Genomic DNA, 15,514 nt, shown 5'->3' with positions numbered 1-15,514 from the left:
ATATAGCGTTTCCAGATGGTTCAAGAGATTAAGGAATGTTCCCCAATAAATACTGTAGTGTGAGGACACACAGCTGGCAGGACAGAGTGGACACAGGTAAAAGTCCACTCTGTCTGTTCAACTAAATTTCCAGGCTGATAAGATTCAAATTCTTGCTTACAAACATCTAGACAATGATGACAAACCATAACGATTAATTAACGATTACTAATTAGTTCCTAATGTAAATGTCTAATATTTAATTGCTAAGCTCTAGCTATGGTTTTTTAAAAAAAAGCTCAGCAAATATTGTTGGATTTATTTCCCAAAATATGAACAAAATTGTAATTTAAATGACTGTAACCAGTCCAGGAGATGAATGAAGGTACACTGCTTGGTCATAATATTCCTTCCCATCCAGTGTTGCTGTAATTCTTCAGATCTTGTATTGAAGGCAGGAGAGTCGAACCACCCCATACGATCTTCTCCAGCACTTTTAATGGGTTCCAGGTCAGGACTATTTGGTGTCCACTTCATGACCTGAACCATACCCTGAAGCTCTGAGTTCTCGTCTGGTGACCTTTTTCCAAGTCAGTGAAACTGTTTCTTTTTTTTTTTTTTACTTTCACTTAGATGTTAATAAATCTGTATAAATAAATCTGTTTTCAGGCTGAAAAGCAACACAATGTTATTATTTAAAAGGCAGGGGGGAGGGGTTCTTCTCTATACCCACTGTATATTGTTTAGACTTCTGGCTCCGGGTGAGGATGAGATGTGAGAAAAATTTTAAATCCTTTTCTTTCTTCCTGCATTCTTGGCTATTAAAACATCTTCTGCTTGCGATTATAGAGCACGACACGCTCTGTGCACAAACAAATAGTTTGCGTGATGTAAAAAAAAAAAAAAAACGTTTTAGATCTGAAATGCGTCAACGGATTTCAACGGCTAAAACGGAAACCCGGGTTATTGCACAAGCGGATGTTTTAACTCTTACGACAATTTTTTTGTTTTGTTTTTTTACGGAAAACCGAACCCTCGCTGAGCAAGCTCGCTTTTACAGCACCAATCAGATGATCTAAGAATCTGAGATTGTTATCCTACACTTACTGCAATCTCGGTGTTAATATTTAGACATGCAGTATTCAATTAAAGACCTTGTTCTAGGAGTTTTAGTAGGCAATAAGTGTAGCACTTTGCACTCTCTGCAATAATAAGTGAGAGTGCATGCTTCTGTACACGCACGGCGCGGTAAAGATGAAAGGCAAAGCAAACAAGAAGCCGGTTCCACATGTTGATCCCGCGCCCAGAGATTAACTGCGAGCGAATAATTGTGGCCCAACAAACAGCAAGGCACGCTTAATGTGTAACCACTGCGGGAAAATGTTCTCATACCAAAACAGGACGGAAATCGCCTTGAATCAATTGAATCCCGGGAGCAGCCAGCGTGTTGAGAAACCAGCAGATTTTAAAATATATTGTCCTGGTTATATTTTGGCACGAATGTTCAAACCGAAAGACTGAAACATGAGCACTTGATTGGGAGCGCTGTACGAGTGCGGTCAGCTTGTGAAATCCATCACTTACACAACACTAACGGGAATTTCAAGTTCAAACTTGAAAATTTTTATAAGGTTAGCCTTTTTGTTCCAGGTCAAGACCTTTGTAAAAATAAGTGATGCAAATGTTTTAAAGTTTTGTTTAGTTAAGCTTCGACACTGATGACCTCGGCGTTAGCATGCTTAAACCGAACATGTTTTTTTAATGCTAATCACAAGAAGCTTATCATGCTAAACGTTCCCATGACAAAAAAAAAAGGGTGAACAAATGGCCAGAGGAAGGCATGAAGACACAAGTCGATGCTGCTGTTAAACGGCTGGCACTGAGCGCGCACGTCTGGCCGCGCACACAACAGCGTGTGAAAACGGTTCCCGTGAAAACTCCTGGTGAGGAATTCAGAGTCGCGGGACGAGACGCAGACTTCAATCGCTGATGGTAAACATTTAACCTGCCACCTAATTCAGTCTCTGAGAATTACAAGGCAGAGGTTAAGGGTCATTCCGCCTGGGTCCGCTTAATCTTCGCTGGGAGACGAAGGAGGACGCGCCCATTTGCAGGGTTATCAGATTGGACCTCGTCAGTGAATCATAAAGGGCTGCGGTGCTGTTGAGAAATCTTCAGCTCACATCGAATACTTCTTTCTGGAGGGGAATTTAAATAAAAATATTTGTTCGAGTATATTTATAGCAAGTGAGAGCTCTGTGGGATTTTGGCAAAGCGCACCACATTCTACTTGCTGTAAGTCTTACATATTCGTATCATGCTCTCAGAACAGAAGACACGGTGATAAGTTGTCTTCAAAGGCTCTAAGTTTGGAGGCTCTGGTCTCCCACTGACATTCAGATGGTGCCCTTTCAAGAGGTATGCATCGAATCGCCTGGGGAGATCCTGCGGCTTCTCCTAAGAGAGAGAGAACGACATTGGACATGACACGGCTGCTTATCAGAGGCTCAAAGAATAGTTTACAGCTTTAACACTTCCTCGAGGGCAAAGGTCAACTCCTGGTCTGTGAAAGCTTTACTATCTTACCCAAACGCTCATGTGCAGCTCCGGCAGAGCGGCTACCGCTCCCAGGATGCATCCTGGGAATTCCCACAATTGTTCTGCCAAAGCTTCATTCTATTACTGTTTACAAGACCTCGTGAGTGACCACGGCGCTGAAAATAACTTCTCTCGGCTCAAACGCAGGAAATCGCCACTGAGGCTCCTGCGCCGCTCGCGAAAAAGTGATAAACAATAACATGAGAATCACGCCGTCTTTCTGCGCCACGGGCGAGCGAGTGTTTTGGAAACGCACGTGACACAAAACCATTCCATCAGATAATCAAAAGCAGTCGGTCACAATGCATCAAAATTTCATATCTACGGAGTTCAAAAACAGACCGTTTGCGCAACAATCAAACAGCGGCACGCTTCACTCACTCTTTAGACAAACAATCTTCATATATTATAAAAAACAAGCACTTGAGCATGACAAGAAATGCCCATGTGAGCACTGTATTAAATCCAACATCAAGGATCTTGTGATTCAGTGTGTGTGTGTGTGTGTGTGTGTGTGTGTGGGAAAAAAACAATAACCAGCTCACAAAAACATGAAAGCAAATTTGTTCTTAAAAGCCTCAAAAACACACATACATTTCTTTAGATGAAGCATTCCTCAGTGGACTTGACACATTCCATTTATTATTTTTTTTTTTTAACATAAGAATCTGCATGAGACAAACCATCTAGTTTCACACACATGAAAGAGGAGGCTAACAGATTTACCGTGATTATAATAATTCATCACTTCTACTCTATAGACACGATAATCCTTTATACACTGATCAGACCCAACAGTTAAACCATTAACATTAAAACCACCAAGGTGCCACTGGGTAAGCTCAGGCCCCTTGAGATGTTCAACAGGGTCTCTTGTGGTGTGGTGTTAAATCTGGAACCAGGACCTTGGTGGTGCCTCCATGGATTGGATTTGGTTTTGTCCGGTGCATCCCATGGAAGCTCGATCAGAATTGGAATCTGGAGAGTTTGGAGGCCTTCTTGGGCTCTTTTCCTGCTTGGCCCCATCTACAGTGGTATCTGGTGCACTGGGCTTACTGGTGCCTTTCCATCATGACCAGCATTGGCTTTTTTTGTGGGTTCGGACAGTGGGTTTTTGAACTTTGGTTCCTGCAAGCATGGGTGGACCTTGGGTGCCTGTGATCCTGTTACCATTTTACTGGTGTATAATTGGCGATCAGCGTTGTTCAGTTCATCTGGAGGATGTCATTATGTCATGGCTGATTGGTGCGTAAATCTAGGAATATCAGATTGTGGAAAAGTGCAGTTCTTTATTAATGAACAAATATATTTGATAGCAAGGAGTCTCCAGTGTTACTGCTTATGTTTTTGTTGTTGTTATTTCAATATGCTTGACATAAATTCCCATTTCAGTTCCTCCATTTCCAAACTCAGCCCACACCAACGCGTCATGTTTCTGTTTCCTGCCATCCATCGTTTCCTGCTTTATACTCATTGCTCCAACCTTCTGCTTCTCAACTGGATGGACGTAGGACCAAAGACCTATATAAACCCCGGCCATTGTACAGTGCGTTGATGTGTATATTGTTGATTTGTTGTTTAGATATATTGTGTATGACCTTATATGACTCTGATTGCGATTTGTTCTTGAATGTTCATTATTAGCCATTCGCCAAATGTATGTGAATTAAAATCTATCAACGATCCTAATTGTTATTTAGATGAAACTTGGCCGATTTAGATTTTACATGATTCAAAAATGCAATATTGTTGAGATATTGCAACATGAATTTGACATGGTTACGGACACTACAGATTTTTTTTCGGGGGGGAAAACTCCTTAATTTTGCACGGAATGCTTTCATTTAAAGCAATAATATTTAGCTTCTAGAAGCTTACACCAATTTTAGTATTAATACTCATAAAGAAATACGAATAATTTGCATTTTAAATGATTATTGTTTAAAGCGAGACAGTAACATTGAAAAATGGCTATTTTCGAGGTACATATGAAATTATCTCTCCAAAGTTAGAAACTTGGAATTTTAAAGGAATTTATATTGGTCACTTCCATGTTCAGAAGTAGCTTCTTTGGCACAAACATTATCTGTATGATATGAATAACATAAAAGCAATCGGCACCAATACTGTGTTTCCATTGCCCCACTTGATTTAAACATTTAAACAGTTGATAGGGAGGGGAATTTTATAGGGTTTAAAATCAAAGAGTCTCCGTTAGACCGTATAAACTGGGTGACCTTCAGCTACTAGTTTGTAAAAAAAATCCTACACGGATGCACAAATGTGTTCTATTTTTTTTGTTTGTTTATGAGATTATGGTTTCCTCCTGGGCTTTAACTGGAGGAGCGGTGATTTTGGTTACAAATGGAATCCTGACATCTTGCCCACTAGGACGGATGTTACTAGAGTCCAACAAACTTTAAGCTAAAAGTTGTGCAGTTGCCTAAATCATCTCCGAGACAAAGTGAACTTTGTCTCAACAGGCCTGACTCTGAATAACACTCCTGTGGCATCAGAAAGGGGTCCACCATCCACCATCCACTATCCTGTTTGTCAATTAAAGATGAAGTAAGCAGTCATTTTGTAGAACCACTCTGGGACAACTATACCAACAACATATCCTGCTGTTTGACCTTTTTCTATTTTTGTATTGGCTCAGGCGTAAACAAGCTAATCAGATTCTTCGCCTATTATGACCTCATACACAAATAGACCCTCCCACTGCTCAGCTACGCCCACTTTTGCCATTTTCTGTTTTCCTACGAGCTACAGTAAATGAATCTAGGTTAGTAGGAAGTAGCTAAGTCTTAACACCTAGCCTAGCCTTCTTCAGCTCTTAGTTGGGTTTTAACATTGAGGATGTCATTGTATGTAAATCCACACACTTGCATATATATATTTTCCCCCTTAAATAATGCTGGTGGGTTAAGATTGGAAATGAGTGAGAAATGCTTCCCAAACATGGACATTACCCGTCCCCGCTCTCGGATCGGCTAGAACAATTCACTTCCCCAAAGGGGCATTCAAGGACGTCCGGAGGAAACCCACCAAGCACGAGGAGGACATGCAAACTTCATGCACACAGATCCCGAGGTGTAAATCGGACGCAGACCCGGGAGGTGCGAGATCACAGAGCTAACTGCTAAGCCACCGTGTCTTTAGAGCAGTTTGGATTAATCGGTGCAGTTCTGCAAACTCAAGACTGAGATGATATTTTGCGAGAACAATGCTGAGGACTGCTCCAAGTCTTCTTTGTCTTTCTTTTTCTCTCTTCTCTCACATTAACTAACTTTATGTCCTCTCTCACTGCATCCATAAATCTCCTCTTTGGTCTTCCTCTAGACCTCCTGCCTGGCAGTTCCAACCTCAGCATCCTTCTATCGATATATTCACCATCTCTCCTCCAAGTGCAAGAACAATTTAATGAACATAATTCATTCGAACATGTAGCATGTCGGTAAATCATCAAAACAGGCATGGGAAAGAATTTCTCAATTCTGCGGTGTAACGGTCCTCTGCGCTGCACGTTAACCTGTTTACAGATTAGACCGCGAGAAGTTTCACCACATTTTATTTATTTATTTATTCATTTAATTAACTGTTCTCGTCACTTTCCTGCCAAGCTAAATCAGGAAGTGAAACAGGCCACGGGGGCAACACCTCCTGCTTTTCAAATCATTATAGTCCTAAATAAAGACCTTACAAGATGATGTTAGATGGACACTCACCCACACCTACTCCCACCCACCCACACAAATACCTGTACACACCCTGAGTGCTTTGTTCAATCAAACATACTTTTAAACACACACACACACACACACACACACACCCTTAAAAGTGAAACAGCTAATGCAAAACAAGCCGTGAGTCACAAATGCAATAAAAGGACAATGACTAACTCAGACTGACTCATAAACGACTCATAAAAGCATCAAGCGCGCGTGAAAAAGGCGACATCGTCTGACAAGTGTGAGAGCGCGGCTTCAAAGACGCCAGAGTTTACACACGCCGGTGAGACGCAGCAGGCAGAGACCTGCTTCACATTCATCCTGGACGCTCAAACCAAACACTGCTCTCAGCACAACCTGAAAAAATCGCGGCTCATTTTGACGCCTTGGTGTGAAATTACTCGACTCGGTGCTCTATGTGGTGCAGTCTGGGGCCCCGAGGTTTATAAAAAGAGAAAAGAACAAGGCTAATGTTATATTCATATATAGCAAAAATGAGTTGAATATCGTGGGAGAGTAATTCATTCATACTCGTACATTTAAAAAAAATTAAAAAGATTTTTTTTTGGTAAGTTTTTTAGTAAATAAAACAGTTCTGTTTTTTTTTATTAGTTCTAATAAAAAAATATTTTTGTCACTAGCTGTACACACTAGTTCTTTTTTAGGGTCCAAGCACTATGACATCAGCCCTATGTTGTCCTGCTTAGGATTTTTCTCCAGCATCCAGGGCTTTTTGGTGTCTAACATGTTCAGAATGTCATTAAAATAAGCTCACATGGTGTGAACCCCTGTAGATATTTAGAGCTCACTGAGCTGAACAACGTTCGCTCTGCACGTCATTGGCTCTAACCAACAGAAAGTCAGTTACGCACCTGACAGAATCTTTTTTTTATACTTTGATATACTCCTCCTAGGGGATTTATATGATCGGCACCAAACTAGGCAAATATGATCTGAAGATATTAAGGATGAAAAATTGCAAAGGGATTTTTGACACCTCAAACGATGCAGCCGTGACGACGCCTTAAACTTCATCATATCTAGTGACATCATAGTGTGATGCTTTTTCCCAGCATCCGGGGCTCGTTGGAAGTCTTAACCTAAAATTCTCATAAATGATGTCATAATGGTATCGGTATGTCCCCTTTAAATGCATGTGTCCACTGTTGTCCACTGGTGAGATGGCGTAAGGTGCTTGGGCCCGCTCATTGTTGCTTGCAACTATACAGTACATTCCTACATCCTGATCCGTGTGAAAAGGCTCTGAAGCAGATCCTAAGTGTGTTAATTGAAAATAAAATGTTGCACAAGTATTTACAGTACATGCTCGCTAAACACTAATCACTAAATCACTGTCATGTCATATTGTCTTAATTTCTAATAAATGTAATAGTTTATTAAAATGTAGATTTTTTAAAAATAATTATTAAATAACAAAAATTGCTAAATGATGCCCCTACATAAATTTGTGTCAAACTTCCTTAAATTGCTCCTTAGTATTCATAATGATTAGGTACTGCCAAAAGTATGTACACCTCCGATCATCACACCCACACTGTCCTACATGTTGTTGTTCCTTACTCCAAGTGTTACCCCAAAACTTAAAGCACACAATTCTCTAGAATGTCTTTGTACACTTTACTTTGTGCAGCTTTACTCGAACTACAAGACCCAAATCCAGACCCAGATTTTCCTGTGAGATCCAAAAGACCAGCTACATCAAGACATAGTATGTTATAGTGATATAAACATAGACTTCTGGCTTCTATATAACAAGCTTAAGAATTAAACTTTTTAAGACTTGTCTCGCTTCATTTCAAACCCATTGCGGTGGTGTACAGAGGCGAAAATTGCTTTACTGTCCAAATACTTACGAACCTGACATTATAATCCCAGTTACAGCTCAGGTTTATGGTATACGGAGCTTTTGAGAAACACTGTTCAACCCTTTTTTTTTTAAGTTTGAAGCAAAACTTAATGTATAATTACGTTTCTGATACATAAAAATCAACAAATGGACTATATAAACAACACCTTAATTGCTTAATTGCTAGAATTAAAAACCCCCCAAAAAAACACATTGTATAAACAAGGCAGCATCTGATCTGATCTGATGTGACGTGACGAGATCTGACGTAGACGGCCACGATCTCCTCTGACCGACCGCAGTCTGACAGTCCCAAACATGTTTATCACCTAAATCTTCACAGAGCATCAAACAGTCCAAGAATGCCTCGGCTGCGTGCGAGAACGTCTCAAGCGTCATCAGGAAAATTATGTCCTCAAAGGCCTGGTTTATTCCTTAATCCGATAATTACAGCAATCCGCCAATCACGTGGTCCCATTATGTTATCACATTATACATAACCTCAGTGTGTGTGTCTCTGTTAGAGGGATGGGACGGCACATTGTGTTGGCGTTGGAGGGGAGAATACAAGGAAAAAAACATTAAAATGACACAAACAATAAAAATTGTAAAAAAAAAAAAAAAATATATATATATATATTTATATATATATATATATATATATATATATAAAATTCAAGACATTTGGGTCAAACTGGGACTTCAAATGGAGGCATAAAAGCGATGGACATTTACGGAAGACTTAATTTGTTTGCGAATTTGTTTTTGTTTTAAAAGAAAAGCCCCAGGATATAAACCTCAAGCTTCCCAGGATTTCTTGTGCCATCAAACAGGGCGGAGTCTAATTCTGGATTCTGATCTGTCAAAAGGTGTTGATTGATTTTCTACATCATGTTGATCTTGTATTGTAAGGGCTCGTTCTATAGCTCTTATGGTAACCATTGATACACAAAAGTACAGCAAGTTTTCTATAAACGTGAACACTTGGTACGAGATAAAGGACTATTTTTGCGATTTCTCATTTTTAATTATTAGCTTTAACAAGCTTTTCTTAAATTTATTCAAGTAAAGATGTGTTAATATGGCGCATAAGTAATAAAAAAAAGTAAACAAACTGCTGTGGTGGTAAAGTGTGTGCAACATGCTGTTTTAAACAAATACACACACTTGGACAAGCTGAGCCGAGATCACAGCGAGCATCAAAACCGCGACAAACCTTCAGAAGGGCGTTCCGGTTGTAAAATTGACTTTATTGAAAAACTGAGCTGTGGAATTCGGTCACCTCCCTCTGTGAGCCGGCACTCGGGTGTAGAGCAGAAAGCAAACGGCTCACATGGATTTAAGAGAAAGAAAAACAGAGCTTTGGGTTACATCACAGAAGTTTCACACTGTTTTAAACACTGGAAAGAGCTGTGTATACACTCGGCCACGAAAGGTCAGTACCGTGTGTGCGACCATTCTAGGCTTTGGAGCAGGTAGGGTGAGGGTTGGGTTTAAAAATCCCAGTTTTGTGGTGTTTGGTCAAATCTCTTTATTGAATTCAGGTCCCTTATCCCCAGGGGTGGACACTTTGTAACGCTTTGGCAAGACATCTTGGACAATGCAATGCTTATAATTAACTTTGTGGCAACAGTTTAAGGAAGGCCTTTTTATATTCCAACATGGCTATGTCCCAGTGCACATGGATTGATGAGTTTGGTGAGTTTGGTGTGTAAGAACTTGACTGGCCCTAACACAGAGACCTGAACTCTCAACCCCATCAAGCACCATCGGGATGAACTGGAACGAAAATTGTGAGCCAGGCCATTTTTTGTCCAACATCAGTGCTTGACCTCATAAACGCTCTACAGAATGAATGGGCACGAATTCCTCAGAAAAAGGAAAAAAGGAAGCTGTTACAGCTGCAAAAGAGGGACCGATTCCATATTGAAGTAGACATGTTTGGATACAATGTCATTGCAGGTTTGGACACATACTTTTGTCCATATAGTGTACATACATACAGCCATAACATCAAAACCCACCAGGGTGGCTCTGACCCCTCACGAGGCCACTGGGAAGTTAGCAGTGGATCCTTTGGGTTGCTGTGACTTGTGGGGGTGGGGTCTATTTGGATCAGACATATTTGTCCGGTGCATTCTGTGGATGCGGAATCGGGTTCAACCTTCAACGTTTTGCCCTTTGAGAGCCAAATGCAGCAGGCTGTGATGCCCTGGGTGTCCTGGTGCCTTTCTATTGTAGCCAACATTGACGTTTTTTACTGGCCCTTCAATGGGGTCGGACCAGACAGGCCACACCGGCATGGTATATAATTAATAATCAATGTTAAATTTAATCCATCTGGAAGTGGCGCTGGTGTTACGCTTGGTCAATATGTATAAATATCAAACCCACCGGAAATGAATTTTCCATTCATTTGGAAAATAAACCTGAGCAGGTCGACATTGTGTAATATTAGAGCAGAACAGATTCAACAGCACTCAAGTTTGCTGTCTGATTTGTCTTCTCTTGCAGCTGTATTTCTTACAGGTTCTGAAGTATTTAAAAAATACTACGCATCTAATAAACACTGTGTAACTTGACTTCTTGATTGTTTAAATGTCAAGTTTTGTACAAAAGCAATCAACTTTCTCTTCCCTGCCAAATCTTCTACTCCACTCTCCAGTCCAGTAGGTGGCAGTATTACACTGACCATCCACAAATTCAAAAGAAGATCTCGTATGATCTCGCAAAACCAGAAAATTTAGCAAGCATTTTCTGCACAAGCGGTGGTCAATCGAAAAATTTAATCGACAAACAAATGATTGATTCAGTTGTCTAGTCATTCTGATCAGAACGCTCCTGTTTTTTTTGGTGAGCGGCGGCCATGCTGCTCTGATGTCTGATGTCAGGAACGCAGACTCGAGGACGCCTTCCTTCTTCCAAAGAATTTGGAAATTAAAATGACTTTGTTTAGTAGAAAAGAGCATGAAGACCTGGGGTTGTTTTTCCTCTGCATTTTATAGAAATAAACAGTTTTACAAACGCCAGATCACACGTTACAGATACAATGGAATCGGATGAAACAAATGGTACTGTGCAAAAGTCTTGACCCCCCCTCGTTTTTTTATATCGTGCTTCCAACGAGCCAGACTTTCTGGTATTTTTTATGTCGTCCTCCAGGCTTAATGAAGGCTTTCATTTTCAGTCCAGTCCCTGTACCTGAGAAGTCTCAGAGGAATGTTGACCTATGAATCATTAAAGCATTTAAAATAACGTCTGATTTAAGGCATGACCCAGTGAGAAACAGTTGCAGATGATGACAGATGATCAGGCTGATAATTTGTTATACAGTGAAACCTTGGATTGCAAGTAACGCGGTTTGCGTTGAGTGTTCCGCAAGACAAGCAAAGAAAAACCAACAAGTCTTGGTTTACGAGCACCAAATTTTAGGTAACACGCACACACTTCTTGTTTCCATTTTTTCCCTTTTTGTTATGTGTGCGTTGTTTGTACATGCGCAATTTGACACCGTGCCAGGTCACACACACTATCTCTCTTGCTTTTAGTTTTTGTGTGTGTGTGTGTGTTAGAGAGAAGCACCCTATCTCTGCTTCACATACACACTAAAGGCGAGAGAGAGAGAGAGAGAGAACACGCGCGCACACAACGTGCAGACATGGAAGACTGAGAGGCTGAAAGTAAGAGCCTCCTCTTACTTTAACTTCACACACACTCACAATGCCTGCGCATAAACGGAAACACTTATCTGTTGAGATTTTTTATTTAATTTTTTTAAGTGCAGTTAATTTGTTTGATTTTTACTTTACATTTTGTATTAATTATTTTATGTATTTATTTTGGGGGCTGTGGAACAAATAGTTTGAGTTACTATTATTTCTTATGGGAAAATTTGCTTTGATTTATGAGTTTTGGAATACAAGCCCACATCCAAAATGAATTATGCTCGTAATCCAAGGTTCCACTGTACTACTTGATACCAAAGCTAAATACTGAATGCAGGGCGGTTGAAACGGACAAGAGGGGAAACGAGGTCGCGGCTGAGATTAGTATGCAAAAACTTTTAAGTTTTATCTTTATGCAGATTGTCGCAGTAAAACATTTATTCCAAGTTTCGCAATTTTATTGATGTCATTTAACATGAAAAAATTTAGAAGCTCAAGACTTGTGCACAATACTGTAACTAATCCATTACAGAGAATGGAAATTAATCCAGTCTGAATAGTGGTTTGAGAGAGAGAGAGAGAGAGGTTGCAAGGAAGAGTCTGTAACACCAACACCTCTAGTTTAATCACATTACTGGGTTATACTGTGTGTCCATTAAAGTGGGCAATGCTCATAAATAATACAGGCTGTGGTTCTTAAAAGCATTTTATATAATACATATATTAATATACTGTATATTAACATCGCACAGTAGCAATGATTATGGACAGAGCCCCCCCCCCAAAAAAAAACAAAAACAAATTCTTTTAGCAGTGATGTCTAATTGATATACACACAACAAAGGCGAGGGATGAAAGGTCATCTGCTTCAAGTGGCTTTATTATCTGTAGTGTTTATAAGCAGCTTATGTATGTATAAAACCGCAGGCCCATAATGCACTTAGAGGCACGCAGCGAGCGAGAGAGAGAAAGAGAGAGAGGGAGGGAGATAATTAGTATTAAGTGTTAGTGGCTCGTGGGTAAATCAATCATTCTCAAGTGCATTTTACAGCAGTCACATAGCAATTTGCCCAAAGCTAGAAACCAAATCCAAGCTAAACAATCTGAAGGGATGATGAGCGTCAGAGCGGGGCGCTGCTTTGATGTCGGACTGTCAGATAGCAGAGCCGTCGCTTCAAACGCACTCTCTGCTGCTGTAGTGTGAATGAATGAGTGAATGTGTGTGTGAGAGTGTGTGTGTGCAAGGTGTGACTCAAGAGAGTACAGTACATGATAAGAAAAAAAAAAATCAATACGTTAAACAGTAACTGGAAAGAAAGATGAAATCCGGGTCACGACACAAAAGCAGCTAAACGTGGGTCGAGTTCGAGTTGTCGGAGGCGACCCTGATTAAACCAGGACATCGACACCCCTCCCGAAACACGGTGAGGTCAGAGCGATGAGAATAAAGCCTGGACATCACAGCGTGAGGGGAGCGGAGGACAGGAACAGCGGGGGCGCAGGGGAGGAAAAAGGGCGGCACTGGAAAGGAAGCAGGCGGCGAGCGTGCACGTCGTCACTTCCTTAAATTGTCTGCCGTTTCACGATTAGCGCGCGTAATTAGCTGCGGAAAGGTCCACACCGCACCGTCACCCACTGTAAGCTTCTTACCAACTGATCCAGTGATTCAAAAACAAACAAACAAAAAACATCCCAATAAAATACTTTCCCAATTTAAAAAAATACACATATTTATATACACCTGTAGATAGCACTTAGGCATTATAGTCGTTAAAAAAAAAAAAAACGTACCGAATTTTGTGCTTTTCACTTGTCAGGATTGCTCGCCTGATTTCAATTCAAAAGTCACATGACTCCCTCACAGCAGAACGCCAATCCCAAACACACACACACAGACACACATACACACATGTCCGCAAACAAACTCTTGTTTTGGAAACCTCACAGATCCCTTTCCAGCTTCAGACAGATCTATAAAAGTAGTCCGGAGGCAGTTAAAAAAAAAACAAAAAAAAAAAAACAAGGTTAATCGCTGCTTAAAATGCGCTCGATCTCCTCCAGTCTCTTCAACGCCGCCTCCCTTTTCTTTTCTATGTCTTTAATCTCCTGCGTGGATTTGCTCTTAGTCCGCTTGTCGGCTTGGCCGGCGTCCACCTTCGCCTCCCGGGTGTCGGAGGATTTCCACAAATTCTTCTCTCCCCCGGACTCGTCCTCGTCGTCTTCTTCATCCTCCCTCTGCGCTCTCTTCTTCTGCTGCTTCACAGAGGCCTCGGCGCCCTCTGCCGGTGCCAGCGGTTTCCCCGCGGCACTCATGGCGGCCATCTTGGCTCGGACGATAGAGAGGTGGCGCTGTATGTACTCCTCGTGCGGCGCCATGGCCAGCGTCTCCTGGAGACACTGCTCGGCTCGCGCCAGCTGCCGCTCCTCGAAGTACACCACGCACAGGTTGTGCTTGGCCTGGACGTTCCCCGGGTCGGACCGCAGGATGCGCTCGAAGGCTTCCCGCGCGCCCTGCGTGTCCTTCAGCTGGTTCATGAGAATGTCGCCTTTTAATATGAGGCCCTTGGAGTGCTCGGGGTGGTGGCGCAGGAGCTCGTCCAGGACGGACAGCGCGTCGCGCTCGCGCTTGCCCTGCGCCAGGAGGAGTGCCAGGTTGAAGAGGGCGCTGCGGAATCCAGGCTGCAGCGCGATGGCTTTGCGCATCCAGCGTTCTGCCGCTTCGTTTTCCTCGGCGTCCATGGCCAGCATGCCCAGGTTGAAGTAGCCGTTGGCGTCGTTGGGTTCCTCCTGGACGTAGCTCAGGAAGCGGCGGTTCGCTTCGGGGCGGAGCTTTACCTCACCTGTGGCGAAAAAAATTAATAATAAAACATTCAGTTAATGACTTTATTAAGAAAAAACAAAAAAAAACATCCGATAGGTCGTCCAACCCTTAACCCCGCCCAGAAAACGGAGCACTCGCCAGTATTAACCACAATTATCTGACCCACATACCACCATTAAAGAACGGCAAAATAGCAGCTGGAAAACATCCGCAAATATTGAGAGACAAGATCTCTCTCTCTCTCACACACACACTCACAAACAGAATGTGTTTCAGTGGAACCCTGGTGTGTTCTCCCCCTCAGTGTGGAAGGAAGCAGTAATCACTCTCAGCTGCGGTACTGAAGCGAGAGACCTGAGCGCACCGTTCCTCCATCCTCTCTCGAGTGAGTCCATGACTGTGACCGACAGCTTTGATTAATTCCAGGAGGTTTTGAGGCGCTACATCTTTATTTATTTATTTTTTGTAAGTGCGTGCCGCTAGACTGAGCCACGAGGACAGAGCCTGAGAACGGCAAGAACTCCACGTGCTCCACACATGCTGACTGATGGACAAAACGGGGAAAACAAACACGGAATTATTTACACATTGTTTTATGCCGACTTCTTGCGATCCATGCTCTGGTTCAACCTAGTTTTTTTTTCCTTCTTCTTTTCCTCCAGCCCACCAGCCCCGTCTCGACGGCTAACGACTGGGGAGGGCGAAGGCTAACACATGCTTCACGTGAATCCGGACAAGTCCTTTTTCAAGTGCTTCTGCTCATACTGAAAGGAACAGCATGACACACTCGGGGTGGGATCAAAAAACATACATGAGCTCACGCAGGCCTGTGATTGGCTAGTATCACTGTGTT

At 42.0% G+C, this 15,514-nt stretch overlaps 1 protein-coding gene across 2 annotated transcripts in view; it reads right to left on the bottom strand.

Annotated features, from left to right (window-relative positions):
* Positions 1 to 12,448: 12,448 nt before the first annotated feature.
* Positions 12,449 to 15,514, bottom strand: part of tmtc3 (transmembrane O-mannosyltransferase targeting cadherins 3) — a 44,387-nt gene continuing 41,321 nt past the window's right edge. The window contains exons 14-15 of one of the 2 annotated variants that reach the window (XR_008361277.1): positions 13,632 to 14,680; positions 12,449 to 13,493 (exon numbers count right to left, since the gene is read on the bottom strand). Coding sequence is in view for 1 of the 2 variants with exons in the window: in XM_053506495.1 (XP_053362470.1) it covers positions 13,866 to 14,680 (815 nt within the window). In the remaining variant the exon portion in view is untranslated. Of the gene's footprint in view, positions 14,681 to 15,514 lie in introns of both variants that reach the window. The other variant, XM_053506495.1, reaches the window with a different exon arrangement.

Source organism: Clarias gariepinus, chromosome 10 (genome assembly GCF_024256425.1).
Source record: "Clarias gariepinus isolate MV-2021 ecotype Netherlands chromosome 10, CGAR_prim_01v2, whole genome shotgun sequence".
In the NCBI taxonomy this organism is placed as follows: Eukaryota; Metazoa; Chordata; class Actinopteri; order Siluriformes; family Clariidae; genus Clarias; species Clarias gariepinus.
The sequence above is the reverse complement of the archived record's forward strand: the minus strand, read 5'-3'. Positions and strand labels throughout refer to the sequence as shown.